At 45.0% G+C, this 27,825-nt stretch overlaps 1 protein-coding gene across 1 annotated transcript in view; it reads left to right on the forward strand.

The window, feature by feature from the left end:
• Positions 1-27,825, forward strand: part of CACNA1G (calcium voltage-gated channel subunit alpha1 G) — a 139,298-nt gene that overhangs the window by 85,941 nt on the left and 25,532 nt on the right. The window contains exons 18-26 of the mRNA XM_030462120.1: positions 4,708-4,808; positions 5,938-6,061; positions 8,883-8,951; positions 9,825-10,009; positions 16,379-16,505; positions 19,710-19,835; positions 20,448-20,537; positions 21,095-21,287; positions 23,766-23,816. Of these exons, the coding sequence (XP_030317980.1) occupies positions 4,708-4,808; positions 5,938-6,061; positions 8,883-8,951; positions 9,825-10,009; positions 16,379-16,505; positions 19,710-19,835; positions 20,448-20,537; positions 21,095-21,287; positions 23,766-23,816 (1,066 nt within the window). The remainder of the gene's footprint in view (positions 1-4,707; positions 4,809-5,937; positions 6,062-8,882; positions 8,952-9,824; positions 10,010-16,378; positions 16,506-19,709; positions 19,836-20,447; positions 20,538-21,094; positions 21,288-23,765; positions 23,817-27,825) is intronic.

A 27,825-nucleotide genomic window follows, 5' to 3' on the forward strand; every position in this document is an offset into this window, starting at 1 on the left:
TTGATGAAGTGAATGTTTTGGAGAAGAGACGTTGTGGTAACCAGGGCTGTACTGAGAACAGGAAAGCTGCAGCTTGCGGACATGATTTTACTGTATGTCACTGTGTTTGTTGAATGAAAGTGGAAATTAGAGCATGTGAAGGCAGCAGTGACTCGAGAGAAGGAACAGGGGCAGAAAGAGAGTTAGTGCTGGCAGAATAGAGTTGCTCAGCCATGAATTGTCTTTAAAAAACACCATTATCCCATTACATCTCCAGCATGGATCCTCAGCCTGGGATTTTTACTGATTGTCTTAACCTGGTTTTTAACCTCCATATAATAAATTGAGTTTTTAAGAAAAGGAACATTAATTATTTTGGGGAAAAGCACTATCAAAAATGCTCAGAAAACCATGCTCTTTATCTCTAGCTAGGGATTTTTTTTGATGCTCAAACATCTGCTGTTTTTTCCAGCTCACCTGATCCAAACATCCCACAGGTCCCTTCCTTTCTCCCTGCCAGATCAGAAGCCAGCAGCTCCCCTTGTGCTGGACATTGTGTGATGGAACATGTCCCTCCTCTCTTGTCCCACTCAGCCCTGCAGCCCCAGCAGCTCTGATGACAGACTCTTGAATAAGATGCATGTTTTTAATCATTATGGTGGCTGCTTTTAGTATAAACTAAATGGTTTCTCTTTCTTCTGCATGCCAAGGTCTGGTCGTGTAGGTTTAGACCAAAGGTCCCTCAATCCTCTTCCATGGAGCATTCGGAGGCAAATACCTAGGGAAAGAAAAACCAAAATTAAATCATGCCCCAGCTCATGATATAGCCACACTCAGCAGCTGGGACAGCCACAGCTGGTTCATGCCATTCCACATGCTCCAAAACATGTCTTCACTGCAAATCACTAAACCAGATGGATTGGGAAATGTTGCTTAGATTAGCAAAATGAGCCCCCAGGTTGTGGGGCTTCCATTTGTGATTCCCTCCTGATGTTTGGGGGGATGCTTTGCCCCTAAATTAGCTTTGACAAAGTCAGAGAAAAAGTCATTATGTTTTAAATGGAAAAAATAAAATTCAAAACTCCCCCGCCAACAAAAGAAGAAAAGAACTCAACTGTTGTTCAGATCAAAGTAATCCTAAATATGCTTTTCTGCAACAAAGCTTCCCATCTCTCCTCACTGGCTGGTTTTGATTGCCTCTGCACAGAAATAAAAGGAAGTGCAAAGGCTTCATTTGGATCTCCCAAGCTCCCGTTATATTAGTGCTGCTCTGTTGCCCTCAATGAGTTTATTCAGAGTTTACATCCCTCTGAAGGGACAGAATCTGGCCCCTAATAGCTCTTCTCCCCAGAAATATAAAACCAGGGAACTGAAATCTGGTGTTCATTGCCTGAATACAAAGAAAAACTTTCATAGAGAGAGAAATCTGTTGCCTGGCTGGGCATAGGTGCTGTGACCAAGACCAGGATTCTGCTGTGAGGTCTTTGTTGTTCATATCTCCTGGATTTTGAGTGGATTTGGGTGCTTTCCTACCCAAATTGTTGAGTGCTCAAAGGAGAAAGTGAGGGAAATACTGAATATGCAGCCAAATGTGTCCCCTCCTCCCCAAATCCTCGTTGCACGTTGCAGTTGCAGATCCTTTCCCTGTTTCCTATTGCACTTTTCCCAGGTATTGTGCAGTCCAGCCACTCCCCCAACCCTCCCAGACTGCCCCTGCTGCATATTTAAAATTAAATAATCAGGTCCCAAGCACTTCTGTGCAGCTTCCACCTTGCCTGGAGCTCCATTGCCACTCATACAGCATTTTTCAGCAGTTTCCCCTCATTCTTCTGATAAATCTTTTATAAATCTAAGTCTCTCCTGTACTCCAAGGAGTGCATCAGTCATCTTTTAATGCCAACTGCCTTTCATCCTGCCCCCAGAAGTACATTAGTATCTCAAAGTCCTGAAAGAAAAAGGGAAAAAAAGAGAAAAAAAAAAAGAAAAAGCAGATATTTTTCAGCAGCTGTGGGACTGGAAAGCCCCATGGCACACTGCCAGGCACAGGCAGCACTGCAGCATCACCCCCTGTCCTGCTCCCTGCTCTTTTCCAAGCTGAGGGACTTCAGGTGGTCTCACCCAGGGAGATTTAAAGTAACTGGCAATTGAATTAAAGTGTAGTTTTCTTGTCCCTCCCACACAGCTTTATTCATCTTGTCTAGGTGTGCTTTATGAACAAAAAGATGTTATTTAACCCAGGTATTTGATGGGTGACTTTGACCCCAAGTCCAGCTCAGCAGCGATCACTGCGTTGTCAGCAGCTGCTGCGTGTCTGAACCTCGCTGAGAAAAGTGTTCAGTGGGACTCAGGCTGGCAGCACTCAGCTTTTATTTCTCAAATAGCATACAATTGGCTCAAATTAACCGAGCTGCACTGTTCCACTGGTGGAAACCTCGAGTAATTCCTTTGACTTGAGTTTTCTGCGGATGGACCTGGCCTCGTGCAGGTTTGCAGCCCTGGCTGAGGCAGCCCCTCACCCTTTCTCTGACACACTGAATAGAGGGACATGATGGAAGATCCCTTTTTGCCTTTGTTATCTGATTTAGCCCCTGATCTGCAAGCTGCAACTGTTTGCCAAACCCCAAAATATCTTTGGCATTAAAATTGGACAAAAGCAGTATAAAGAAGCATTCTGTGCTGCTGACGCATTACCATTCACTACAAATCCCCATGATAAATACCAGAACTGCTTTGAATAATAGATACTTCTGGAAGTTTTCCAGCTCGTAAAATGAACAGGACCAAGTTGCAGCTATTGCTCCCTGTCCGGAGGCTGGAGTAGCAATCACTCTTCTCACCACAACTTTGAGTAGACACCTGACTTTTATCCATTTATTTACTTTTGTTAAATCTATGGATAATTAAACTAAGTAGGCTGCTCAAAGGAATAATACAGCCCCATGGATGCATGCTCTATTAAATGCTGTTTAGAGAGAAGGGAGGAGTTCTGACTCCTTGCCTGGACTTGGAAAAGGGATGTGAAAACAGGCAAGATGTGGCCAAAATCTACTGGTGTGCTGTGTCTTGTGTTTGTGTAGAATGGCGGGGAAGGACAGGCAGTGGAAGGAGAGAGCTAAAAAGATTTTGCTTCTTATTCTTGTTATTCAAATGTTTCTTGTTATTTTTCAGAAGGTGGTTTTCATTTTCTGAAGGGTTCAGATTGTCACTGAGTGCTTCCATTAAAGCCAATACTACACCAGCTATTACCCATCACTAATGAGACCCCCAGCTGAGTGTGTATAGGAACAGAAAGCGCTTCCTCATTCCACTCAATTACCCTAACAAATCCTATTTTTATAGTCCAGAATACCTCCAATTGCTAACAGTTTGGCTCCAAAAAAATCCCCCTTCCCTGTTTCTAGAGTGAAATAAATAAAAATGTCTCAGCCCCGGGGTCCAGGTGCTCCTGGGGTGTGAGCTGTGCTTCCTGTGCTGTACTTTGCAGCTCTTTTTCTGAGTACCTGCAGAAGAAAACATTAAAGAGCCTGTGCAGCCCTATTCCTGGATGTGTGCACATCCAAGCCTAGGTGATAGTGGGGAAATGAGGGTAATGAAAGAGCAAGGATTCATTTTTATGTGTTTGTAAACACAAGGCACTGCAGTGACATTGTAAACACTGCTCTGTGGATTTGTCTTCTGGTGCTTTGATTTGGAAGGGCTGAGAAAGTCCCAGTATGGTGAGCAAGATGTTTGCTTGGCTTCTGCTGGTTCTCCATGCTCAAGACACTGGCACTGCAGTGCCAATTGGATTAAAGATCCTGACCTCCCCTCGGACCTATGGATGAGAGGGCAACGAGACCTAATGCAAAGGCACTTGCAGCTGGGATGAGGCTTCTCCTCAGTATCGAATTTTTCCTGTCTTTAGTTGACCTGTTGGCCAAGGCTTTTACAATCTGCCCTTCTGGCCTTAAATGACCTTGCAGATGGTCTAAAGCATAAGTATGTGTGGCTGAGGATGTGCTGGGGTTTCAAGTAGGAATTAATTTGTTGGAGTCGGATGGCTGGTGTTCATGCAGGACAGGGTGGCCACGCCATTCCCTTCTGCCTTTATAATCTCCTATCTAATCTGTTCATGCTGAATGAGAGGCAGATGCTTGTCATTGCCTTCCTGGACCAAAACTTGGGTCACAAATGGTTCCTTCAGCTTTCCAGTGGTGCACAGACATAGGGCTTGTCCCAGTAAGCAGCAGGAACCGCTCTCTTTATTAGCCTCTGAAATAAGCATTGTATATTCTTTAAAAAAAACCAAAAGGCAAAAACCCAATAAAAATGCCAAAAAAAATTCTAGCTGATTCAGGCAAGCATCTGATGGGTGTCTGGAGGATCTGAGGCTGATCAGAGTGGATTGACAGTCCCTTGGGCATGGGTTTGATTTACTGTGTTTGTCCCCTTGGTTAATTGTGTGCCAGATGCAGTTACTGCGCAGAGGAAGAAGCAAGACCAAACTCTGCATGGTTTCAGGGCCAGCACAGCCCTTCCCTTGCCCAGTGGGGTTTTTTTTTTTTTTTTTTTTTTGTGGAGATCATTTTATTTCAGCTTTACTGAGCACTGGGAGATGTGCATTCTATGAAAAATTGCCCCAGATCATTCCCTTGGAAGTTTAAGTTTTTTGGTTTTGTTGTTTTTTGGTGTTTTTTTTTTTTGGTGTTTTCTCTCCTGGTAAGTTTCTACTCTACATTTTCCTTCTAGAGCAAAAGGGACCGCATGAAGGCATGGGTACAAGCACGTCTCCCTGCCTGCTGCAAAGAGAGAGATTCCTGGTCCATCTTCATCTTCGCCCCTCACTCCAGGTAACGGGTGCTGGAGCAGTGGGTGTGTTGGGCATCCTGCCCTCTGGATCACTCTTTCCTCTGCCCACCTATCCCAGATGGGTCTCTGGTAGTCCACAAAACTCCCAGCCCTTCCCCTGCCCTGGTACAGTAGGAGGGTCACAGAGAGCTGCTTTGGGGAGGGCATGGCCCTGGCACAGGAGTGTCTGGTACAGACCCATCACCCAGGGCATGGCTACAGCTTTGTCAAGTTCATCACTTGCTTTGTCAATTGTGCCAGTGCTCTGCAGTTTCAACTCAATGGACCAAAAGCTGTTTGAAGCAGGGGCCAAGGTGCTGTATTAATAGATAAATCTGAATTTCACCCCAGCATGCACTTACACGACTATGTGACTGCCTAAACTTGCCCCTCAGCCCAGATTTCTTTGCTCTTCCCCTTCCCTTCCCCCAGAAACAACACCCAGGAAACCCCCTCTCCTCACTGCAGGCCCCCAGCTCTGTCCTTCCCAAAGCCCAGCTTGTCTTTGTGCTCTCCTACGTGTTCCTCAGGACTTGCTGGACGAGGGTTTCCCTTGTTTGAGCTGGGGATGGGACCTGGGCAGTGTTCGAGTTCATTCATACCAAGATTAGAGAGATTTTCAGAAACAGGCTTTGGGAAATGTAATATGGTATTATGAGTCCTGGGTCAGTATACAGCCATCTGTCACAATAAATAGCTTCTGTCCCTTTGTTCCATGTGTGCTCAACCCTTACAGGATTGCTGGGAAGTATTTCTTCCTTTATTTAAGCTAAACCTGAGCACTACAGACAAAGTAGGGGGGCAGATCCAAACCTGGCCGCACGTCCAAGTTCTGGAAGCAGCTGCTCTGTTTCTAGTGACCCAAAGCTCCCAGTGAACATTTCCAGGGCTTGGAATTTGTGGCCTAGTTCTATAGCTTGGATCCTTTTCTATTCATACCCCAATCTGCCTGCAGCCTGCAGCTCTGCCAGGGAGGAGATTGGGAGATTGTAGCTCATCTGCTTTGCAGACAGAGCTCTCAATTCCCCTGCCATACGTTGAGCTGCTGCATTTCTCCCCAACCAGTCAAGCATTAATAGCTAGTCTGTGTGTCCTCTTTTTTTTTTTCCTTTTTATTTTTTTTTTCACCAGATTCCGTCTGATGTGCAATAAAATCATCACGCACAAGATGTTTGATCACATCGTCTTGGTGATCATCTTCCTGAACTGCATCACCATTGCCATGGAACGACCCAAAATCGAGCCTCACAGTGCTGTGAGTTTCTGAGGTTAAACTTTTCCTGTGCTCCCAGGGCTTGGAACCCTTTGCTGTGCACTTGGTCTCACTTTCTTTCTCTCTTTAAAATGGGAAGCTGCCAGCACATTCTGAGTATCCTTTGCTTTTGGTACAGCAACTCTCCTGGTACCTCCTCAACGTCCTTTCAAAGTACAAGAGCAGAGGACTGCAATGTATCAAATATCCCATTTCTGCAAGTTTGATCAGGGTTTAACACCTGACATAAGCATGACATCTATCTCAGTTTCCTTCTGTGATAAACCTTCAAACACTTTTCCTCCCTCAACACAATGTTCGTGTCTTCCATCTGTTCTTCCTGGGCACGTATGTGTGGTGTGAAGGCAATGGGGGAAACTGTTCATTTCATCCTCTTCTCTCCCCTTTGTGTATCAGCTTTGTTGTCATGCAAGAAAAACTGAATTGATACCTGCACAGTAGTGCTGCGTTGTTTTGTTTCAATGGGCTATGTAAGGATTTCTCAAAGCAGACCCTCACAGAACCAACATCCGTCAGTCAGAGGGGCAAAATCATCCCATTTCTCTTTCGTTTAGCATAGATCGTGGCCAAGAGATAGCCTGGGCTCTTGCTGATGTATTGCAAAGGACTGCTCATATTGCAATCATATAGAATGCTGTTTTGTTCCTGTAGGCGTGTTAGGCTGTTCATTTTTGTGGATTTTCAATGTAAGACCTTAAAACTGGAGCCTATTTTAAGCTTTCCCTAGTAGTCCTCCTTACTGAAATAGTTTGCCCAGCAGTCCCTGCCCTGAATCAAATTTTTTCCTTTGATTATTGCTTTGTGTCGTGGTGCACCAACTTGCAGCTGCAAGAGGAGAGTGGGACTCCCTGCCAGCAGGAGGAAATCACCCTGCTGTTCCCCAAAAGGGGCACCCTGAGAATGTCCCTTGTGTTTCCTCTGAGTCACCATTCACCAGGGTTGGCTCCAAAAGGAACTGTAGTTAAACAGGGATGAAGGGAATGAGGTGACTTATGTGAGTCAGAGGTGCCCACAAGCAAAGAGCTGGAGCACTAAAAACCAGTGTGAGAGGAGGATGGTGAGCTGTGGTGTCCCTGGGCAATGGAAGAGTGTGGAGAGAAAAGGAGATGGGGACCAGTGTGAGGTTCATCAGCATCAGGTTATAACCCAGGGAACCAAAATGGGTGGTCCAGGGCTGGAGCTGAGCTGGATAATGGTCTGTCAGAAGGGGAATGCTGAGTGATGGGACGGGGGAGCAAGGAGCAGTGTACGTACATTGCTTGCACTGATGGAGCTCATCTGGAAACCAAGAGTTACTTTAGCTTGAGTTGTTTAAAATAATTGTAATTTTGCTTCCCCAAGCTGTGGATTTCTAGCTGCTTCAAGCGGGTTCACTTTCCCTGTCCCAGTTTCAGCTGGCTTATCAGAACAGGGATGCTGTTGCTAACCAACACACACTCCCCATTGCAGAGTGCACGACATGGGCTGGGGAGATTATCCTTCCAAATAGCCACACGCTGGCCAGAGAGGAATGTAATATCCTCAGTCCCTCCTCCATGCTTCTGCTGTTTTATCTCCAGCTCCACAAGCAGGTCCCTACCCTTTTTCTCCTGCATAGCTGCCTGCCTCCCTACAGCAGCCTTTTGTGTGGCAGTCAGCTGATGGCCAGTGATGTTTCCTATCACAGCTCAGGCAATCACAAACAGGTCTAGGACCTAATTAATTATGGAGCCAGTATGGAAACAGGCTGCTCTGTGGTTCCTGAGTCACTTTCAGTAAATCATGATCTGGCAAGTGAGAGAGTTGCCAAGGTGTTTTGTCTTGTTTAAATTGCATCTCATTTTAAGCTAGAGATCTGCATCTCTTACAGGACTGCTCTGTGGGGAGAGGCAGAAATAAATCCAAAATTGTTATTAGCAGACCTAGGGCTGGTTCAATTGTGTGCACACATGCATACGTGCATACCCATCATCTTTCCTCCATCCTCTACCTTCTGCTGTCCGTTTCTCAGTACAGGCAATCAGAGATTGTTCAGGGATTAGGGAAAAGTGTAATTTATTTAATGATCATCATTAAAAAGAAAGGTTTCTGCTAACTACAGATAGGGACCCAGTCCACGGTCTCATCTGTAATCACTAGCTGCTGCTGCAGAGCAATGGCCATGAGGACTGCATGGTCTGGTGGATAACCCAGGGGAGGGGGAGATGAGAATATTGGGCTTCATGCCCAGGTCTAGCCTGTGGCTTTAGGCAAGTGAATCCACCTTTTGGAGGCAGGTCTCAGTTGGCTTAGACCTTCAGGGCTTCATTGGCTTCAGTGGAGCTGTGACAACTCATGCCAGCTGCTTTCCTCTGTCCCATGGGTCCTGCTTGCCTTGCAGCAGAGCCACTCTAATATTGACTTAATTTCTGGGAGAATCAGGAGCTCAGTGCTATTTGCACTGTGCGGTGACAACCACAGGAGAGGGACAGGTGGAACTTTGTCAAGCATACTCTAAGCAGGGGGAGATGTCCTTGTTTCTGCTGAGGGATGGGGATGGGGAGCAGATGGGGAGATTTGGGGACAAATGGGGGGATTTAGGGGCAGGCAGTGACAGCTGCCCTTGTCCATGGTGCTGACCTGGCCCATCTCGGGGGCAGTGCTGAACCTCCCCAGGGTTATTGTCTAAGTATTTGGATTTTCTCCACTCTTAGGGCAATTAGTCTGAGACTTGTTCCACCACAGAAGCTGTAGAACAGTTAGCAGCCACCCAAGTGTGTACGGGGAGATGTACAGCTGCAGAGAGCAGGATAGAAAACATTGTCTCTCATTTTCTCTTTTATAGGAACGGATTTTCCTAACACTCTCCAACTACATCTTTACAGTTATCTTCCTGACTGAGATGACAGTTAAGGTAAATGCATCTGGAGGATAAGTGTACCTGCATTATATTAGTGATATTTTATTATGGCAGAATTGCAAGACCCCTAGGTCTACCAGCTACAAGTGAGGTATATTTTCCTCTTCTCAATCATAATCAGATAACCACCACACACCTTATTCTGAGCACATTTTACATCAGAACAATTTCACTGAAGTTGCTCTTGATTTACACCATTATATGAGCAATGGGATGCTTCAGTTCAGCAATCCTTCCCTATTCAGCAAAGCTCTTGGGCACATGCCTAACTTCAACCATGCATGGAAGTCCCATTGTCTTCAACAACCAGTTGTCCTCAGCAACCTAAGCAGCTCTCTGCTTTCCTGAGGAGGGAGAGACTTAAGCTCCTTGAAACATTTTGCTTGATTTGAGACAGGAGGCTCAGAAACCCATTGCTGTAAATCTCTCTTGTATAATTCATAATTATCTCGCAGAACAATTGCCTGTTCTTCAGAAAGTTTCTCTAGTTTCTTTATTTGCAAAGCCTGTAATTGATTGCTTTGGGTCGCCCGCTCTGAACCTTTCCTGTAGCAGTCTGTAGAAATAAAATATGACCAAACTTTTTAATGCCAGAGAAAAACATGTTAGGAACAGTTTTCTGCAGCTAGTTTTAGGCATATTAAAAATACATCAGCTGTAAGGGACAATCTGGGATGTTTCTGCGGAGGTATTTTTACAATTCTTGCAATATAACACTTTGCTGATTTTTCTAATTGGGCTTCTGTACTGGGAAGCAAATGGACGTAGAGATTTATGTCTGTAAATAATGCACTCTCAGCAGGTTGTTAACTGGAAGAAACGTATTTGATGTGAGTCCTAATTTGTTGCAACTTTGTGTCCGGGCAGGTGGTGGCACTAGGCTTGTGTTTTGGGGAGAAAGCCTACTTGAAAAGCAGCTGGAACGTGCTGGATGGAGTGCTGGTTCTCATCTCTGTCATCGACATCCTGGTCTCGATGGTATCAGACAGCGGCACAAAAATCCTGGGCATGCTCCGGGTTTTAAGACTCCTGAGGACTCTGCGGCCCTTGAGGTAAGCAGAGAATGACAAAGACCTAAAAGAATGTAGGGGGGGTGCCCGAGGGGGAGCTGAGCCTCTCCTGCAAGTAGTGGCCACGGGCAAGATGAGGGCACGGTGCCTGTTGCCAGCGTTGTGCCTGGGCTCCTGCTGCTCCACAGACAATGAGCATCCCCGGGTCCTGCAGAGCCACAAGGGGCTCTGGGCTTGCTGTGTTTTGGGATCAGCCCCAAGTGCTGTAGTAAACTGATCAATGCCCCTTCTGCTCATTAAAACACACATCCCCCGCTATTTGTGTTCTCATTTGCTCTGTGTAAAGTGCAGCTTAACAGCTTCTTCTCCCCCTCTCCTTCAGGCAGTCAATGGCTTTCCTAACAAAGAGGGAAATTAGTAGCAGGTTGCAGATCGTTTTTAAGGAAGCAGAGACTAAACTGTTGCTTAACCTAGAATGCAAAGAAGCTCTTTTTCTCTCAATTCCCCATTAATTTTACAGAGACATTAATTCTGAAAATTGATGAAAACAGTCATCCTGCTAACTTGGTCCCCCCATTTCTGGGAGCAGGCAGTATCCCATGGTCTAAGGGTAGGCATCCCTCTGTCAAGAACCTGCCCAAGGACCAACCTCTTCCAAACCAGGTGTCTGGTTTGTCCTAGACCCTAAGGCATGATGGTTTCTCTCCATGCTAAAAACAGTCCCTCTTTAATACCATTGTTGCTGCTCTTGTTATGCAACAGCCAATAAACCTTCCTGCTCAGAGCCTCTTTGTGTGCCTATCATGTATTACTGCTGCTTCCTTCATAAAAGATTCACTTTGAGTCAGGATTTGCTCTTTCAGGACAGAAAAATAGGACCCTGCTTCTGATGGATGATGTTTTACTAACTCTGTGTGCATACTAAGTCTAAATAACAATGGCCATGCCTGTACCTACAGCCTTCAAGTGTTCTCAACAGCTATGAAAGAAATTGTGTTCAACTGGGATATGTGTACATTGGGCCTGGTGAGTTTTAGGATATGAGCTGCTTTAATCATCTTTTATCTGGACAGATGGTAGCATGGGTGAGGTTCAGCTCCCTGACCACATGACAGGTCTCCCATGTGACTTCAATTCAGGCTTTTTTCTCTTCATGTGTTCCCCAGCATTCCCAAGTCAGCTGTAGTTTCTGGGGCAGTTTCTGGCAGGTTGCTCGTTCAGTAGCTCTGCTCTGCTCTTGTGTTTTGTCTGAATTTTGACCTATGTTAAGAATAATGACAAAATAATCTGGATAGCTCTGGGTAAGTGAAGGATTGAATTCCCATTTCTGAACTGTAGAATGAGTTTCTCTCTTGAGGTGGTGTGGTTAAATCAGATCTAGAGGGAGAGGCTTGGATTGTGCTGAGCCCTGCTAGAGTAACCTGTAATTGTTAAAGTCACCTATCCAACCTAGTAAAAGCCCTGTTTGCTTCTTTGTAGATCTCTGAGTCTGTCTGGCCAAAAGCTGGGTCTGTGTTTACTAGAGCTTTTCTCTTCAGTCACCTGTGGGTATGTGTAGGCTGCAGTTATGGGGAATAATCCACTGAGTAATGGCAGGCTGGAGGGAAGGCCTGCCATCTGGAGTATGTGCAGGATTATGCTCTTCCATTGCTATTCCATTCCTGTTGGCATTTGATATGTTTTTTCAAGAGATTGTGTGAATATTTTCAGCCAACATACTGCTTTCTACTACAAAGGAAATGTAAAAAGACAGCAACAAGCCCATTCCCTAAATATGTTCACAATCAGTTCTATTCCCCTGTAATTAGATTTGTAGGAAATGAAAAAAGCAGCCATCAAGCTGGGGGCTTTTCAGTAAGTCATAAATCTCAGCATGTGGAAGCCCATCTGCCTCTGTGCTGCACATCTGGGCTGCCCTGAGCCCGCAGCTGCCCGCTCTGCTTGGAATCTCCGCAGGATCTTCAGCTGGATCCACAGGGGCTGACACCTGGGACAGGTGAGCTGTGGTCTCCAGTCCTTGTGTCCAGGTGAAGTCCACTGTGGAGACTGAGCCAGTGTTTCCTTTCCAGGGAAGCAGAGGGCAGAGCCCAAAGGGAGCTCCGTGTCCCCACCAACCCGGCTCCTTCTGTCCCCCCCTTGCTGCAGGAATTTGGGGATGGGGCTGCAGGGAGGACACTGACAGTGAGAAGCCAAGCCACATCTCTGCCTGTCACATGCAGCTGTGAGGCAGGGACAGCCCTTGTTGTCTTGACTTTCCTGTTTGATGGTCTGAAGGGGTTCTTCTTGCAAAAGACCTCCCTGATTCTGTCTCTTCTCCTGCGAAAACAACCCCGCTGCTTTACGCAACACACAAACCCACACATGTGCCTTCTGCACAGGCATTAAAAGGAACTGGCCTGTGTGCCAGCCACAGGCTTTTGATTGCATGATTGATTATCAGCCTCCAAATTGAATCCATGAGGATTCGAGCCCAGCTTTATGACCAGAATTCCAAAAATACATTCACAAAGGAGTGACATTTAAAGATGTTTCCATGACCCTCTGATCTTTCAGCCAGTAGAGGGATTGCTTATACAATAACATTCCTTCCTAATGCGTTCAACCTGCTGTTGTTGGGATCAAGTGTTGTAGCTTAAGATACCAGAGAAATCAAAATTGAAAATGTATTCAGAATTAATGTGGAGAGACTTCAGTGCTGCTTTAGTCTCTACAGAGCCTGAGCAATGACTTCCAAAGCAGATGTATAAATTATTCACTTTTTATACCATCACAGTATGAAACAGTCATTTCATAGATTCTCTTCTATCTATCATATTAACACCTTTGCTTATTTTTTTTTAATCTGTGGAGGAAGGTCTTTGTTAACGTTGATCTGCTACTTATTCAAGTGCTACTTCTTCTTCTGGGAACTCTGAGCAGTCTAGCAGGCTTAACATGAGAAAATGTGATCTGGCTGGAGAGAAGCTGGCAGTGGGTGTGGAGTGTCACACCAGAGGTTTAACAGCACTGGGAATGCTGATACTGGCACAACCAAGAGGAACTCAAGGGATTAACATTTCTTCATACTGAAAAAAAAAAAAAAAGAAAGGGGATCTGATTTCAATTTCCCTGTTTATCATTTGCCTAATGCAGACTGGAATTGTCCTGAGTGCAACCTTGGCAAATCTATGGCTCTGGCACATCCAGAGGGCTCCAAGTCAGCTTAATCCTTCAGTGATAAATGGCAGAAGTGGTGGGTCAGATAATACAAGTTTACAAGCTGATATCAACAGGACATTGGGCAATACTGATGAGCTGCAGGGATGCTGTATGTTGAGATATTGGAGGTGACACTAATAAACTGGAAATGTTGAGGATTTCATTGCCACTTCTTAGGGAGTTATCAGGCCCCAGGAGAATGGCAAGAGTCTTTACACAGACTTGCCTTGACATTGGATCAGGCCCTTCATCTGAGGCAGCTCTAAGGTCTGAAGGTTTTTGTTAGGAGGAAGTACTGTTTTTCAGAATCTTTTCAAAGTCTTCTCTCCCTGTAGGGCTGGAAACAGCCCTGGAGTGGAGCTGAACTGGTGGCAGCTTCCACCCTCATGCATTCTCATTTGAGGAATTCCCTGGGTGATCAAAACTCTGAAAGCAGCCAAATGCTTCAGTTTCTCAGCCTTTTTTTTCTCAACACCCATGGCTTTGTGAAGTCAGGTGAGTAGCCTCCTATTTTCTCTCTCTGCTGGATACCAAATAGTATCTCACAAGGGAAATCACTTTATTATATCTAGAATAGGCTTTCTTAATAAGTGTTGGAGAAAATTACCAACTTTAGACTCTGGAGACTATATCTTCCTTTTCCCCCCAAATTTAAGGATGCTCCATTAGTTAGACCACAGACCTTCTAGTTAGAATGCCTGACTCAAGCTCCATCCTGTGTGACAGTGGATAGAATACCTAAGCCAGGATCCATAAAGGCACCAAAATACCTAATTTACCTTGAAATAATTGGAAATAAGGTGCCTGCGTACTTCTGAGAACATCTTGTAGTACTCCTGTACTTCAGCTTTCCATCTGCAGTTTGGCAGGTGTAGTATTTCATCCAGGATTGTGTGAGGGTGATGTGGGAGGGATGGGGAGATCTATAGACCATCTGAGGCTCCATATGATCAATTCAGCCTTAGACTGCCTGGGCCAATGCTTGTTTTGTGCAGTCAGATGGAGTGTAAAGAGGCCTTGTCCTGTGGATCTCAGCCTTGCACTGAGGACCTCATCCTGGCCTAATTACTGAGGGTGGTGTTGGCAGCCCACAGTTGCCATGACTGCATGATGCACTCCCCTGGAGCAGCTCAGCCTCAGGCAGCCTTCTGTTCCCAGAGCCATCTTACCTCCAAGCTCATTTCCTAAAATGGTGTGAGCATCAGGAAAGTCTCCAAAATAGGGAGCCACAGCAGATACCTGGGTGGGCACCCCACATGGGGAACAGCAGCAGCTGCCTTTTGGATGTCCCTGGTAAAGGAGAGGGTAAAAATATCACCGTTTGTTTCTTTTTTTTTTAAATGATAATTGATAAGTTACTCCTGACATTTTGAGTAAATATTTAACCAGAAATAAAAGGAAATACTTTTTAGGTTTTTGGAATTCTCTTTAAAGCCAACAGTGTTTGAAAGACATGCCCACTGAGCTCTACAGTTTGTTCTGTTGGCTCTGAGACATCAGCAGGTTGTTGAGGCTTGGCTGGGTCATACGTGGTGGGCATGGGGATGTGTCCATGGGGCCCTTGGCAAGGAGCACTGTAGCCTGGGGAAAGGAGGAGAACTTGGACCCTCTCTCAGCAACAAAACTCCAACCATGCTTCAGGTGGTGCAGCCAGACTTGGGGCAAAGCAGGACAGCTGGTGACAGGACTCCCATGGCAAAGGAGAGAACCAGGCAGAAATAAGCTGGGGGAGTTTGTGGCACTCTTGAGTGCCAAGTGTTCAAAGGAGTCACCAGCTGGTACCCAGAAGCTCACAGGCACTTCCCCCGCCTCCGACTTACACAGCCATCAGCTATTTCTGCCTCGGGAAAGCACAGTTTCTATGGCATCAGTACAAATTGATTTACAGTGCTAGTGAAATGCTTAATTCCAGTTGGCATCAAAGGAGGGAGGCATGCAACCTCTTCAGATGCCTTTCGCAGTCCCCCAGCTCTCCAATTTCAGGTCTGGGAGCCTGAATACCTCGTTCATCTTGCCTGACACAGTGAGATGGCTTCTCTAAATCACACAAGATTTGTCCTTTCACTGGAAGGTTGTTGTCCTTGAGAATATAGTAGAGGTTCTTGTTTCTTTTTACCTGCTTCAGCCGTGATGTTTGTGTTATTCTTCCCCAACATTCCCATAGGATCTAATAATTTGTTCTGAAATTCTGTGTGGTACCACACAGAGAGGAGCTACAGAAATAAGGTTAGATGCTTATGGTCCTGCTGGTGAAGTTTCACCCGGAGAACACCACTGATTCAGTAGCTGAGGTTGTGCAGTGGGTATACAGAGGAGACTGTGATGGTTCTGAGGGGTATCTCAGCTCTGTGTGCACAGCAGAACTATCAGGACAGGTACAGACTTTTTTTTTATGCCCACCATGCGTGACCTTAGATAGTGAAACACTGGCTCAGGTTGCCCAGAGCCAAAGGTTACCCCCTTCCTTGAAGGTCAGATTGGGTGGGGCTCTGATCAACCTGCTCTAGTTGCAGATGTCCCTGCTCACTGCAGGGGTGTTGGACTAGGTAACTTTTAAAGATCCCTTGCAATCAAAGCCATTCTGTGATTCTGTGCTCATACAGGTGTGCAGGAAGCTGTGTATGAGTGGCTGCTCCATTTCACAGACAGGGAAAACAAGAGCCTTGCCTAAATCCGTGCAGGAATGGACCCTGGGAGGTCCTCTCTGCAGTGCTGGACAGGCTACTGGCATAAAGGTGTCTGTGTGCATGGCCCAAACCCAGAGGCTGGATACCAGGGAATGTTTGGTCAGGGCTGGAAACCTAGAGAGCACTTTGGACCAAATAATAGGAAAAGGAAAATGCCAAGGCTTGAATTTCTTATGGTCAATGGTAACTATAGGATGCTGATCTAGAATAGATAGAGGGTGAAATTAGAACCATTACTCCAGTTTTGAAAAATACTGGACTAGCCTATATATCTTCCTTCTCCAGTGACTTTGCTGGCCTAGCTTTTCTTTTTTTCACACTAAGATGTATGTGCAGGTAGAAGCCCTTTCCCTCAATCATCTCCAGAATCTCACAGTGTAATCTTCCAGAGCTGCTTCTTCCATCATGATTTTTGGGTTGTCATTCTAAAAAAATGCCTTAATGCTGTTTTTCCCACATCTTCTTTGCCCACAGAACTGGGCAAGAGAAAGACTAACAAAGTTTTTGTGCTTATTTACCTCTACAGAGTGATCAGTCGAGCCCAAGGATTGAAGCTGGTGGTGGAGACTCTCATGTCATCCTTGAAGCCCATTGGGAATATTGTGGTCATCTGCTGTGCCTTTTTCATAATCTTTGGCATCCTGGGAGTTCAGGTGAGTCCCTTGTAACCAATGGGCTGTTCAGCTTTCTTGGGGACCACTCCTTACTCCTGGTGAGGAGGAAGCAGGTTTTCTATTATTGGTCAACCAGTAAAACCTTATTTACAATTACAACCTGACAACAGTGGCCCAGCAGCACCCACCCCTAGCTGTAGCTGGAGAAACGATTATTGGAGGCTGTCAGTGGGTTGGTTTTCCCTCTCTCTGGTTCCATCCATGTCTTTTGCCCAGCTCTTGAGACATCTGTTGGTTTTAAATTCATAACTTTGCCATAGTTAACCACTTGAAATTACTCACACCCAAGGGCTTATGTACCTCTCAGTACAACCCAGCAGCAGAACGAGGCCTTTCTTGTGGTCTCAGGACACATTCATTCCTGACTGCCAAGTCCTGGCTGTGTCACTTGATGTGTTGAACTTTCTTGAAGCTTCCCCATTGCATGCAGTGACACAAAACCCAACACAATGACCCTCTCAAAGATACAGAATGGGCTTTCTTCATTCCTTGCCCACCACAAGGTGCCTGCAGTGGGACTTGAATCAGGATATTTCAACTCTTTCTTCCCCAGCCACACTGCAGAGGGGCCAGGCCTGAGGTCTGACATGTACCACCAGAGAAACTGCTCAGGGAAATTGTTAAATCCCATTCCTTTTTCATTCTGGAAGATAACATGGGGACATCTCCCCACCCTAGAATAAACCAGTGGGGAAATAGGAACTCTCAAAGCTGAAATTGTTGGTTTGTAAACTCCAGAGAGACCTTGACCTGGACACCTTCAGACTCTGACAATTTCATTTAAAAAAAATCCTGCAGAAACAGAGATTTCTGAGCCTGCTTCCTGCCAGCTCTGCTGGCAACATCCTCAGTCCCAGAAGTGCAGGAGCCGAGAGGGATGGTGACAGAGTTTCCAATGCAATTGGTTTCTCATTACCTGAGAAGAAGAGATTGTTTCCTATAAATATTCTGATATAATGCTTATTTCTTTCCGAAATTTATCTGATCTCTCACAGCCAGCTTTGGAAAGCAGCTCTATTTGGGTTTGTTTTGGAAAGGTGTCTTATGTAATATTTTATACTAAAATATTCTTTAAATAATAAATACATCATTGAAAATGAACAGAGAGGGAAATCACTCCATCCATAACCATCTCAGCAGCTTGAGTGGCTTAACATAACAGTACAGCAACGTCCATCCATTATACTAAACAGAATCATAAAGCTAAGCATTTCCCATAAAACAATATAAAACTCAGACACAGGAAAATTTATGACAAACTACAAAACTTGCAGTGTGCTCCATGAATTTCTTCCCTGCTAATTGAGATTGCTTTCCCTAGTGACTTGCAGTCTTCTGTTAAATTGTCATGACTATTGATGTGCTTAAGTGGTAGGTACAAGCAAGACTGATCCTGTATTCAGGATGAAAAATTCTCAGTTGGTATTTATGGCTAATTAAGTGTAAGATGAGGGCTGTAGTTATTTTCTATAAAAAGATGATCTCACAAAGTTACAGTTGATTTTCCCATGGAAATATAAACTGGGGATCAAGCTGTAAATTGTTAATGCTATTAAAATCCAGACACCCATGTTTCTAATGGTGTCTCCTCTTAGTAAGATTGGTTTTGCTATAGAGCTTGTCCACTTTGGAATAGTCATTCATAAGATAGGAGTAATAGATAAATGAAGACTGGGTCTTTCCACTCTCAGAAGTGCTAAAACCTGAAGCACCTGCAGGGATCAGCATTTCTGCAAACTGTGCTTTTTATTCCCCAGCTCTGATAGTAGATGCATTACTGGTCCCATCTGAGTGGCATTACAGTCCAGCTCCTTGAGAAGTTATATTTGTACACAATGTATTAAAACCAGTTGTTTACCTTCTTGTTTAATTAAAACTTTACTCTGTGAAGCCTGTATCTCCCCAGTCTGCCTTCCCATGGATAGTGTTTCTCCATGGAAAGATAAGGGAATACTTCTCTTCTTACATCCAGAACTTTTATGACTGCATTGAGTGGTGATTAATTTTGTATGCCTAGAGAACATCCCTCTGCTGATCCTTTCTGAAGGAAACCCGTGGAGTAATGCGTGGGTTTATCTTGTTTGCTATTATTTCTGCTGATATTTGTCTAGAACAACAGATCAAAACCCATCAGCGTCTTTTCTCTGTATACCCAGGTGGTGTTTAAAGGAGCCTGGGGAGCAGGTTGCCATTTTCCCCCAAAACAGTAATGTCAATAGCTTCTGTCAGCAAATAAAACCAGATTCCTTGGCTGTCTCCCGGCGGCTGATACCATCCATCCTCCTAGCATCAATCACCCTGTCTGAAGCAGTAATCATCCCCTGCCACTCTGTTCTATGTGCTGGAAGCACCAGGACTAGAATTAAACATGTGGAAGCTCCTGTTCCTTGTGGAGGTATAAATCAGGAGCTGACTCCTCAGAGGTTGCATCTCTCCTGGTTTACACCAAAGGAAATAAGCTTGGGGTCAGGAGCCCAGCACTGGCCCTTTTGCAGAGCTTAAGAAGTCAAGCTTGAATTCTTAAGCTTTGCATAAGGAATAATTTGAGCCCCTGCATGGCCTGCAGAGCTTAATGATGGCTGGAGAACAGCGCTCAAGGATCAGAGGCTGGAGCTGGACTGGCAGCAGTCTTGATCCAGCAAGAGCCCAATGCCACTCTCAGCAGCTCGTGTCCTCTCTGGTGTGTCCCCTTGTGACCCTGAAGAGCAGAGCTTAGTTCATTGCTGTGCTTCTTCAGTGCCACCTCTTCTCTGCTGACAGAGGGGCCCTGTTACTCTTAATTTGTCAGTGCTCCTGAAACCAGCATCATTAACTGGGCTGAGAGCCACTGGAGTTGTTCCACATGTGATGAGAAGGCATTAACTGGCCTGGGCTATTACCTGGGGCTGCTCTTGAGCTGGTGACCCAGAAGCAAAGGCCTTTAGGCCAGTCTCAGCTCACTGAATCAGACATTATAATGCACAAGGTGGGTGTCCTTAATGATGTGAAATCATGCATTTGCTCATTAGGTGCATATTATACAGGCTGCTCACACTTAATAACCAGCATGGATGAGGCCAATTCCCTTTAACTCCTCTGGCCAGTGTGGGCTGTGGAGAAAACCTCAGGAGGAATGCCCATCATCTGTGGAGAAATCCTGTGGACTCACCCTTACAGTTCCTCTCTTCTTTGCGTGTTTTTCAGCTTTTCAAAGGCAAGTTTTTTATCTGCCAGGGGGAGGACACCAGAAACATCACAAATAAATCGGATTGTACAGAAGCAAGCTACAAATGGGTCCGGCACAAGTATAATTTTGATAATCTCGGCCAGGTATTAATAGAATGGTAATCTGCTTCTTTGCTCCTTTACCTCCTTGACTTAAAACCTGTGCATTATTATCCCATGGGATTTTCTTACAGGGCACTACTAGTTACAGTAAATATTCAGTTCACACACATAGCGTTCTGTCTCTGTAAATCCCCAAGGTAATGTTTCCAAGCAGGCATACACTTCTTTTTGGAACAGAACAAGCACATGTGGCTGTGTGGAGTACTTAATTGCTTCACTGCTACACAACAACCCAAATATATCTTGCAGAAGGTGTTGTCTAATAGAACTGGACACTCTCAACCATCTCTGCAACACAACCTTATTTTAGCAGCATGGTAAGGACTAATTATTTGAGAGCAGTAGAGACCTGAAGGGTGGAAATGAAGCTGCTTTTGTCTTTGGCTTCATGGTTTCCAAATTAGTGCTCATTGCTGAACCTGGTGCTGACACTGATAGGTTTTTGCTACCAGGAGAAACCTTGAGCATCAAAGTGTCCCATTATCAGACAGGTAATGATAATCTCCAGACAGGAAAAGGCAAAGACAATAAAAGTGTTACAAGTAAAAGAGCTTTAGTGTGACTATATCTAACTTTCCCCCTCTGTATTTCTAGGCCCTGATGTCTCTCTTTGTTCTGGCCTCCAAGGATGGGTGGGTGGATATCATGTATGATGGCTTAGATGCTGTGGGAGTGGACCAGCAGGTAAGTGCTCTAGCAGAGCTGTAAAAAATGAGTTGTCAGAGGTCACACATTTTGTCCCTTGTTTTGCAAAGCGCTGTTGGCTTCCACAGTCAGATGGGGCTGTGGGGTTGGGATTGGGAGAGGCATTTGATCCAAGTCCTGGAGCGTGAGAAGCAGTCAAGTGAAAAGTCTGGCTTTGGACCTAACCTTTTTCCTACAGATATTGAAACACGGTGTAAGTAACACAGTGAGAACCATACCTGTTAAAGAAGGGTTTGACTTCAAAGCAATTCAGACATTACAGGAGGAAAGAAGCACTTTGTGTAGTTACCAGTTTTCAGTGAAGGACTTGCAATAGCTTCATAAGATGCTACTGTCCTGCTATTGGTAGAACATGTCCCCAGGGACCTTTTTGTTTAGGAAGCATTCCCCTCACAGGGCTCTCATTTTCCAGAAGAGCAGAGCACACTGAGCTGCTGCAGATGGCCACCCACAGGTTTGTGGATGGGACAGCTCTATCCATTTGCTCTCCTTGTTTTTTGAGGTTCAGTTGACATTTGCCTTCCTCCACTTTGCAGCCAGTCATGAACTACAACCCTTGGATGCTCCTCTACTTCATCTCCTTCCTGCTGATTGTGGCCTTCTTCGTCCTCAACATGTTTGTGGGGGTGGTAGTGGAGAATTTCCACAAGTGTCGGCAGCACCAAGAGGAGGAAGAAGCCAAGAGGCGGGAGGAGAAGAGGCTTCGCCGGCTGGAGAAAAAGAGAAGGAGTAAGGAGAAACAGATGGCTGGTCGGTAGTCTTTCCACATCTTTCTGAGTCCTGCTTGACCTTCCACAAAATCCCCTCATTCCCCCCCCTGCCTCGCGTCTGGTGATCATTCTCCTCCCCAAAGCATGTCCAGCTATAAAATTTGCATGAAGGAAATAGCATCCTTTTAGGCTGAGCAAGGAGCCATAGAAGCCTTTTTAATGGCTGCATGATTTGCAATGACCTTTCCATTGGAGGTTATTTCAATTAAAATATAATAATAATCAGATCTGGAGCTTCTTGGATAGCAGTGCTCAGTGTTACACAAATAGTGACAACTGCAAAGATCAGCAGTGCCTGATGGCACCATAAATCTTCTGAGTCATGAGCACTGTTGCTGATAACTGGATTCACAATTTGGTTTATTACAGCCTTGTAATGCCACAGTGATGTTACCTGTCCCATTTATCAAGCAGGTTTATTTATTGGCACAGTAGCACCACTGCTATTCAAGAGTGTAATAAAATAATGGAGCCATCTCATTCTAGTAATGCTTAAAAACTCCTTAGAGAACCATATCAATACGTTTGCTTGAGAAATACAGATTAGGAGGGGGGAAAAAAAAAAAAAAAAGCAGTTGAGGTGAGTAACTAACTAGACAAACTAGCACTGATGCAAACTGAATCCACACTGGATGTGGAAGCTGTCAACCCTGTCTAGAGAAGGCTTTGTAGGTGGAAGGAGGCTGGACCTCCACTCTGCCAAAAGTCTCCCACCTGACATTTGCCTTTTTGGTTTTGTAAGTAAGAAATAAGTTTGGTTTTATAAGTAAGAAATAAGTCAGCCAGAGGCCACAGGTTGGAGGTACTCTTCTCACATGCTCTCTCTTCTGACTCAACTTTCTGACTGAACGTTGCCCTCCGTGCCCATGGCCTCACGCTTTCCCTCCCTGGTCAGTCTGCCTGCTGCTCTCTCCATGTCCCTTCCACAGCTCTGCTGTAACTTTGACAAGACTTCAGTAGTGTTTAAGAGGCTGTCTGATCAAACACTTGTTCCAAAACCTGGTAATATTAAGTCTGGTTTTATTTTTTTAATAGCCTAAGAGGTGTTTAATAGCTGTGACAGGCTTATTGTGCAACCAGATGCTACAGTGGTGTCTCAGCCTCTCTCAGTTCAGCACTTGGCCATCACTTTTGTTTGGTCACATCTTTAAGTCCCAAAACCTTCATTGGTTTTGTAACCAATTGGATGTATCACACCAGACTCTGGAAATCAAACTTTGGTTTATACCAAGAGGCTGGCTTCCCCAGTGATCAGGGGAGAGATGAAGGCTTCTTTCAAGACCAATGGAGGACACATTAGACTGTTCTTAGTTAAGCAGGATACAGATGGAAAGATTTGTTGCTGTTTTTCACATCAAGGAAATGCCTAGAAAGCTCTTTTGGTCAGTCCAAGTTCCCAACCACACCTTCAGACTGATGAGTTAGAAAACATTTTGAAGGCTGAATAGAAGGATCCCTATTTAAGTTGCAGTTTTGGAAAGCAGACATTTCTGTAGCAGAAAAAGAAATGCTTAGTTATTATTAATGACCTTATTTATAATGCTAGAGGAACTAGATGAAGAAAAGATGTAAGTCTGGGCAATTTCCCAGCAGGAAAGAATCACAAACCATCCTTGGAGATGAGTTATTCATTGAGTCCTATGAAATGCCTAATTAAAGAGGCAATAAACAGCTATTTTAGTGAGGATCGAATATTGCTGAGTATTCAGTTACCATAAAAATCTTTCAAGAGCAAAGTATGAAGCCCTCCGAATGGCTTCAGAATAGTTTTTCCAGTTCACATTCAGAGTAATGTTGGTTTTAATTGACTGTCTCCAGCTTTGCCTTCAAAGGCAACAGATGTCATTGCTTGGCTTCATTCTGTCTGGTGGGAACTTGCAGATGATACCAGGGCTTTGGTTATGCCAGCAACTGCATGGGGGTTCCTTCCAGCTGGGCTTCCTGAGTGTCCCTGGATGTCCCAACCAACCTGTGGATGTCAGACATAGATGTAGACATCTAACTGCTTGCACAGTCATTTTTGATTGCAGACTCTTCAAATGCTTGTACCCAATCTGCAAACCAGAAAAGCAGGTGAGATCCCAGCTCAAGGGTGAGATCCCAGCCTGGTGAGGTGTAGCCAGACACAGGAATGGTCTCTGTAAGGTGTGATGGCCCAGCAGGATATGTACAAAGTCCTTCAGAAGTGTCATTTTCATCATCATCATCAAATGAGGGGGTTCTCTGGGACCTCTTGGGCTTGTGTACTTGGGAGAAGCACAAGGGCCTGTCCTTTGTCACGATGACCCCCCCCTCCATGAAGCACAAGGAGAGGATCCCCCAAGGAAACATTCCTGTTAGAGGCAATGGAGAACCTGAGAACAGTAGGGAGCTGTGAAGGGGAAGGGAAGTCTTGCCACGTGTCTGCCGGGTGATTAATGCCGTTTCGTTCTTTTAGATCTAATGCTGGATGATGTATTAATGGAGAGCTCAGCCAGTGCAGTGCAAGGTACTGGGAAGTTGGCACGTCTCGTCCCATTGAATGGCCGTGCTGTGTCACTAACACTGCCCCACTGCTGCTGTGAGGCATCCCACTAAACCTCTGTGTGGTGCAAAGCTCGATTGCTTCCTTCATGGCACATGCGAATCGTTCTGAAGCCCAGGTCTGCAGACCTGCCTCAGGACTGACACTTGCAAACCCTTAATTTACTCTTTGATCATGTTACGTTCTTCAGTATTTTATTTTTTAATTCTGGTTTTCATTAAGACACTGTCAGACTTCTCATGTTTTGTTTTGTTTTTTTTTTCTCTCCTTTTCATTTTTTGTGTTTTGTTTTTACTTAGATGGCTGAGCTTTTCTTTTAATGGCTGAACTGTGAAATGGGTCCCTTATTGTTTACACTAGCTTTCCAACCACCAACTCTGGAGTCTCTGAATAATTTGCAAGAGTGTCTCTGGAAGGCAGGCAGTCTCTCTTAGGGATGTTATTTCATTATTTCTCCAGCCCTTGCTCGTTGCTCCAGGGAGGTGCAGTATTTTTTCAGCAGAGTGAAATTCCATGTAATGCAGAGCCTCAGAGCTTTAATGGAGAGATCAATCCCACACCATCCCTCAGCACAGACACCAGGTTTAGCCATTGCCCTGTCCAGCTTGTGAAATCTTTATATTGATTGAGAGTTGCTTGATCCATGAGGCAATTTGTGAATGAGAAGAAATAAAGATGCTATCTCAAAGCCTTTCCAGGTCCTGGTGGGGATGGATCATCTGGACTGACCTGGTCACCCCAACCAGGACTTGCTCGTGTCTCCCTTTCCTGTTTCCTCTCACCAGAACAGTGCTCAGGGCTGCAAATCTGTCCCTTGCTCTTTTTATTTTTAGGAGAAACTTTGATCTGGCAAATATTTTGTTTAATTCATAACTTAAGAATATTAGCCTGAATAATTAAAGAGGCACCAACATAGAAACAAATATAGTTGTAATTTTCATCAAAAATAATAAGCCAGCAAAATTGTGCCATTAAAACTCTCACCTGTGAACAAGCTCCCACAGCATGAGATGGGAGCAGGGCTCCATCCATCTCTCACATACTGCAAGGAGTTTGATTAAATGAAAAATTGCAAGGTGAGCTCTACTTCACTGCAGAGGATAAATCAGGGAGACTGAGGTTCCCACCTAAGGTCTTGTTGGAAGTTATGACAACATGCTTTGATAAATCCTGAATCTCCTTCCCATTGCCTTTCCTGGTATTTTTATGTCTTTGCCTTCATTCTTGCTCTTCTTTATGGGGCTCCTGTCCCCTGCTGCGAAACGGGGGCAACACAAGGAGGGTGTTGTCACTGGGCTGGGGGGGGTTGGTTTAATTTTTCTTCTTTTGATTTGATTGTAACTCCTTTCCTGGTCCTGCAGAGCTACATCAAGGCTGTCTTACTGTATTTTATTTTTAAGGCACTGAACTAATTCCAGACCCCTCCGTTAACCCACGCAGGCTCAGAAAGCCTCTTAGAGTTTGCTTTTCAAACGTGTGCGATTGTCAGGTCTGTGCTTTGTGTTCCCTTTTGTCATCTTTTCTTTGGATCCAGTGGCAGTGAATGTGCCATGCTGCTCTTCAGGCACCGGTGTGAGGGAATAGAAAGGTTTTATTTCTGAACCTGACTCTTGGGGATATTAGGGAATCAGTCCCATGTGCTGTGGATGAACCTCCTGTGTGGTTCAATGAGAAATCTGGGGTTGTGACCCCAAAGCCTCCTCATTTCAGAGGGTTTCTTTTCCCTTTCTGTGAAGATAAGAAGGAGTATTGTGTGTGTGTGTGTTGCTGCCTGGTGCTTAGTGAGATATTATAATTTTATTTCTCTTTTTTATTTTGAAGTCTACATTCTATCACAACTGGAATCTTCTCAGTGGAAATGATTTATCATTTTCCATTTTACTTTTTTTTTTTTTTTTTTTTTTTAATAAATCCACTCAGTACAATAAAAGCCACGTAAAATGCTGTGTTTAAATAAAAAAGTTCCTTCAGTGCAAACTACTTTTTAACCTAATAACATTCTTGATACAGCTTGTAAATCCAGCTGCTTCACAGGCTCATTGCTCACTGGTTTGCTGCTGTCCTTCAGATATACTCAGTCCTGCAAAGTAGTTAATTCCCTTATTATAGGAGAAGGAAGAAGCTGAAGGAGACAGTAATGGAATTGTCCCCCTCTCCTGAATTCCAATTTCCCATGCCCACGCACCTCCGGCTCGAAAGCCACCTTGGGAAAAGTGGCAATTTCTCTCTTGACTGGACTATATTCGGAGCCAGCAACTATTCAGAGCAACTATTCACATGTCCAACCTGATTCCCCCCCAAGAAAATGCAGTTTGAAGAAAGGGGTCCCAGCCCCATGGCACCAACAGAGACCAGCCGAGCTCTGGGACCCTCGAGGAGGTGGCAGATGAACAGGGCATGATGTTTAATGCCCCTAACCTGAGCTGTGATTCTGTGTATTTCTCCAAAGGGAGAAGCTGGAGCAGGTTTAGGAATGGGAAATTTTATCATGTAAGAGTGATGGCTTCTGCCCTTCCAGACAGGAAGGAGAGGATGGCAATGAGCTTGGCTACTCCAGGACAGGGGTTGGAGCTGCATGGGCCTGCCCTGCCTCTGAGCCCTTGCCAAGGGGATCAATTATAATCCCAGAGGATGATGTCAAGAGAAGTACAGATAATCTGCTTGGGAAACAACTTGAGCTGAGAACCCATAAAAATGATAAAGCTGAATGCCCCCCTGCTAGGCACCTCCTCCCCTTGCCAGCACAGTCGCTTTGGAGCATAGGATGTGTGGGTAGGTGGGACACTCCAAGCTCTCATCAGTGCAAAATCTTCTTCCTGCCTGGGTTAGGAGGAGATTAGTCAGAATCCACTGTCTGAGCTGATTTTCTCCAGTGTCACAATATCTAAATTTGAGGCACTTCTCCCTCTCCCCAGCTCCTGCCCTCCAAGCATGGTGAAGCAGCTTGATTTACACCCTGTTTACCAGCCTGATGTCTCGTACTGGGCTTTTGCTGTATTCTCCCATCTTTTCTCCTTCTGCCAATTCTTCTTTTGTTCATTTCCTCTCCTCCCCTTTTCTTTAACACCATGTGTGCCAGGAAGCCAAGTTAACCTTTCCAGTAACAATCAAGACTAACCCAGAGCTCTTGTTGTTCTTGACACAGTGTATTGTAACAGTACAGTAATGTCGTGTTGTGTTAGTTGTGAAGTTCACCACCTGGAATTTAACAGATGTCTGTATTTCCCAAGATGTTGGTATTGTTTAGATCTTTATTGCACTAACTAGAAATGAGGCTGTGTGATAGGGGGCAGGGGCTTTGCACCTGGATAAATTGTACCTGTGCAACACCTGACTTCTCTGCAGACCTACACGTCTGGTTGAAGAAATGGTTTTTACACCATGGCAAAGAAATGGTTTATCTGTTCTGAAAGTTCCCTGCCCACCTAGACACAGTAGCCCTTTATCTCTAGTCCTTGGGCAGCATGCTACCTTGAGTGTGGCTTGGCTCACAATTATTGCACTAATAATCTGCATGGCCAGCACGTGGTGAGCGGCGGGGTGAGCGGTGGCACGATCCATAAACAGGGTTGGCAAATCCTCTCCTCACAAAGGTAACAGGGAAGGATGAACCACTTCCAAATGGTAATTTTCTAAAGCTGCAAATGCATCTGTGAGAGATGCTTGGGCTGTGGAAACCTGAGGGGCATGTGCTGGGAGAGGTGAATAGGACCTTTGGGGATAGGGAAGGGGGGATGCAGAGAGCCCTGGAAGATATATGAACAATTACCAACCCTGCTTAGGAGGTCGTGTGCTGGCTAATCCAGGTGCAGCAGCCCTGCACAGGAGACATTTTGCAACCTCTGTCTAAATCCTTTCTCTGTTCTAATGGCGTCGTGGCTATTCTGTAGGATTTGGAATTACCTGTCAGTCAAAGCTAAGAAAAATTTGAATTCCAGTGTAATTATTCATAAGTAAATCCAGTGCGAGAAAA

This window comes from Calypte anna, chromosome 18, assembly GCF_003957555.1.
Source record: "Calypte anna isolate BGI_N300 chromosome 18, bCalAnn1_v1.p, whole genome shotgun sequence".
NCBI lineage: Eukaryota > Metazoa > Chordata > Aves > Apodiformes > Trochilidae > Calypte > Calypte anna.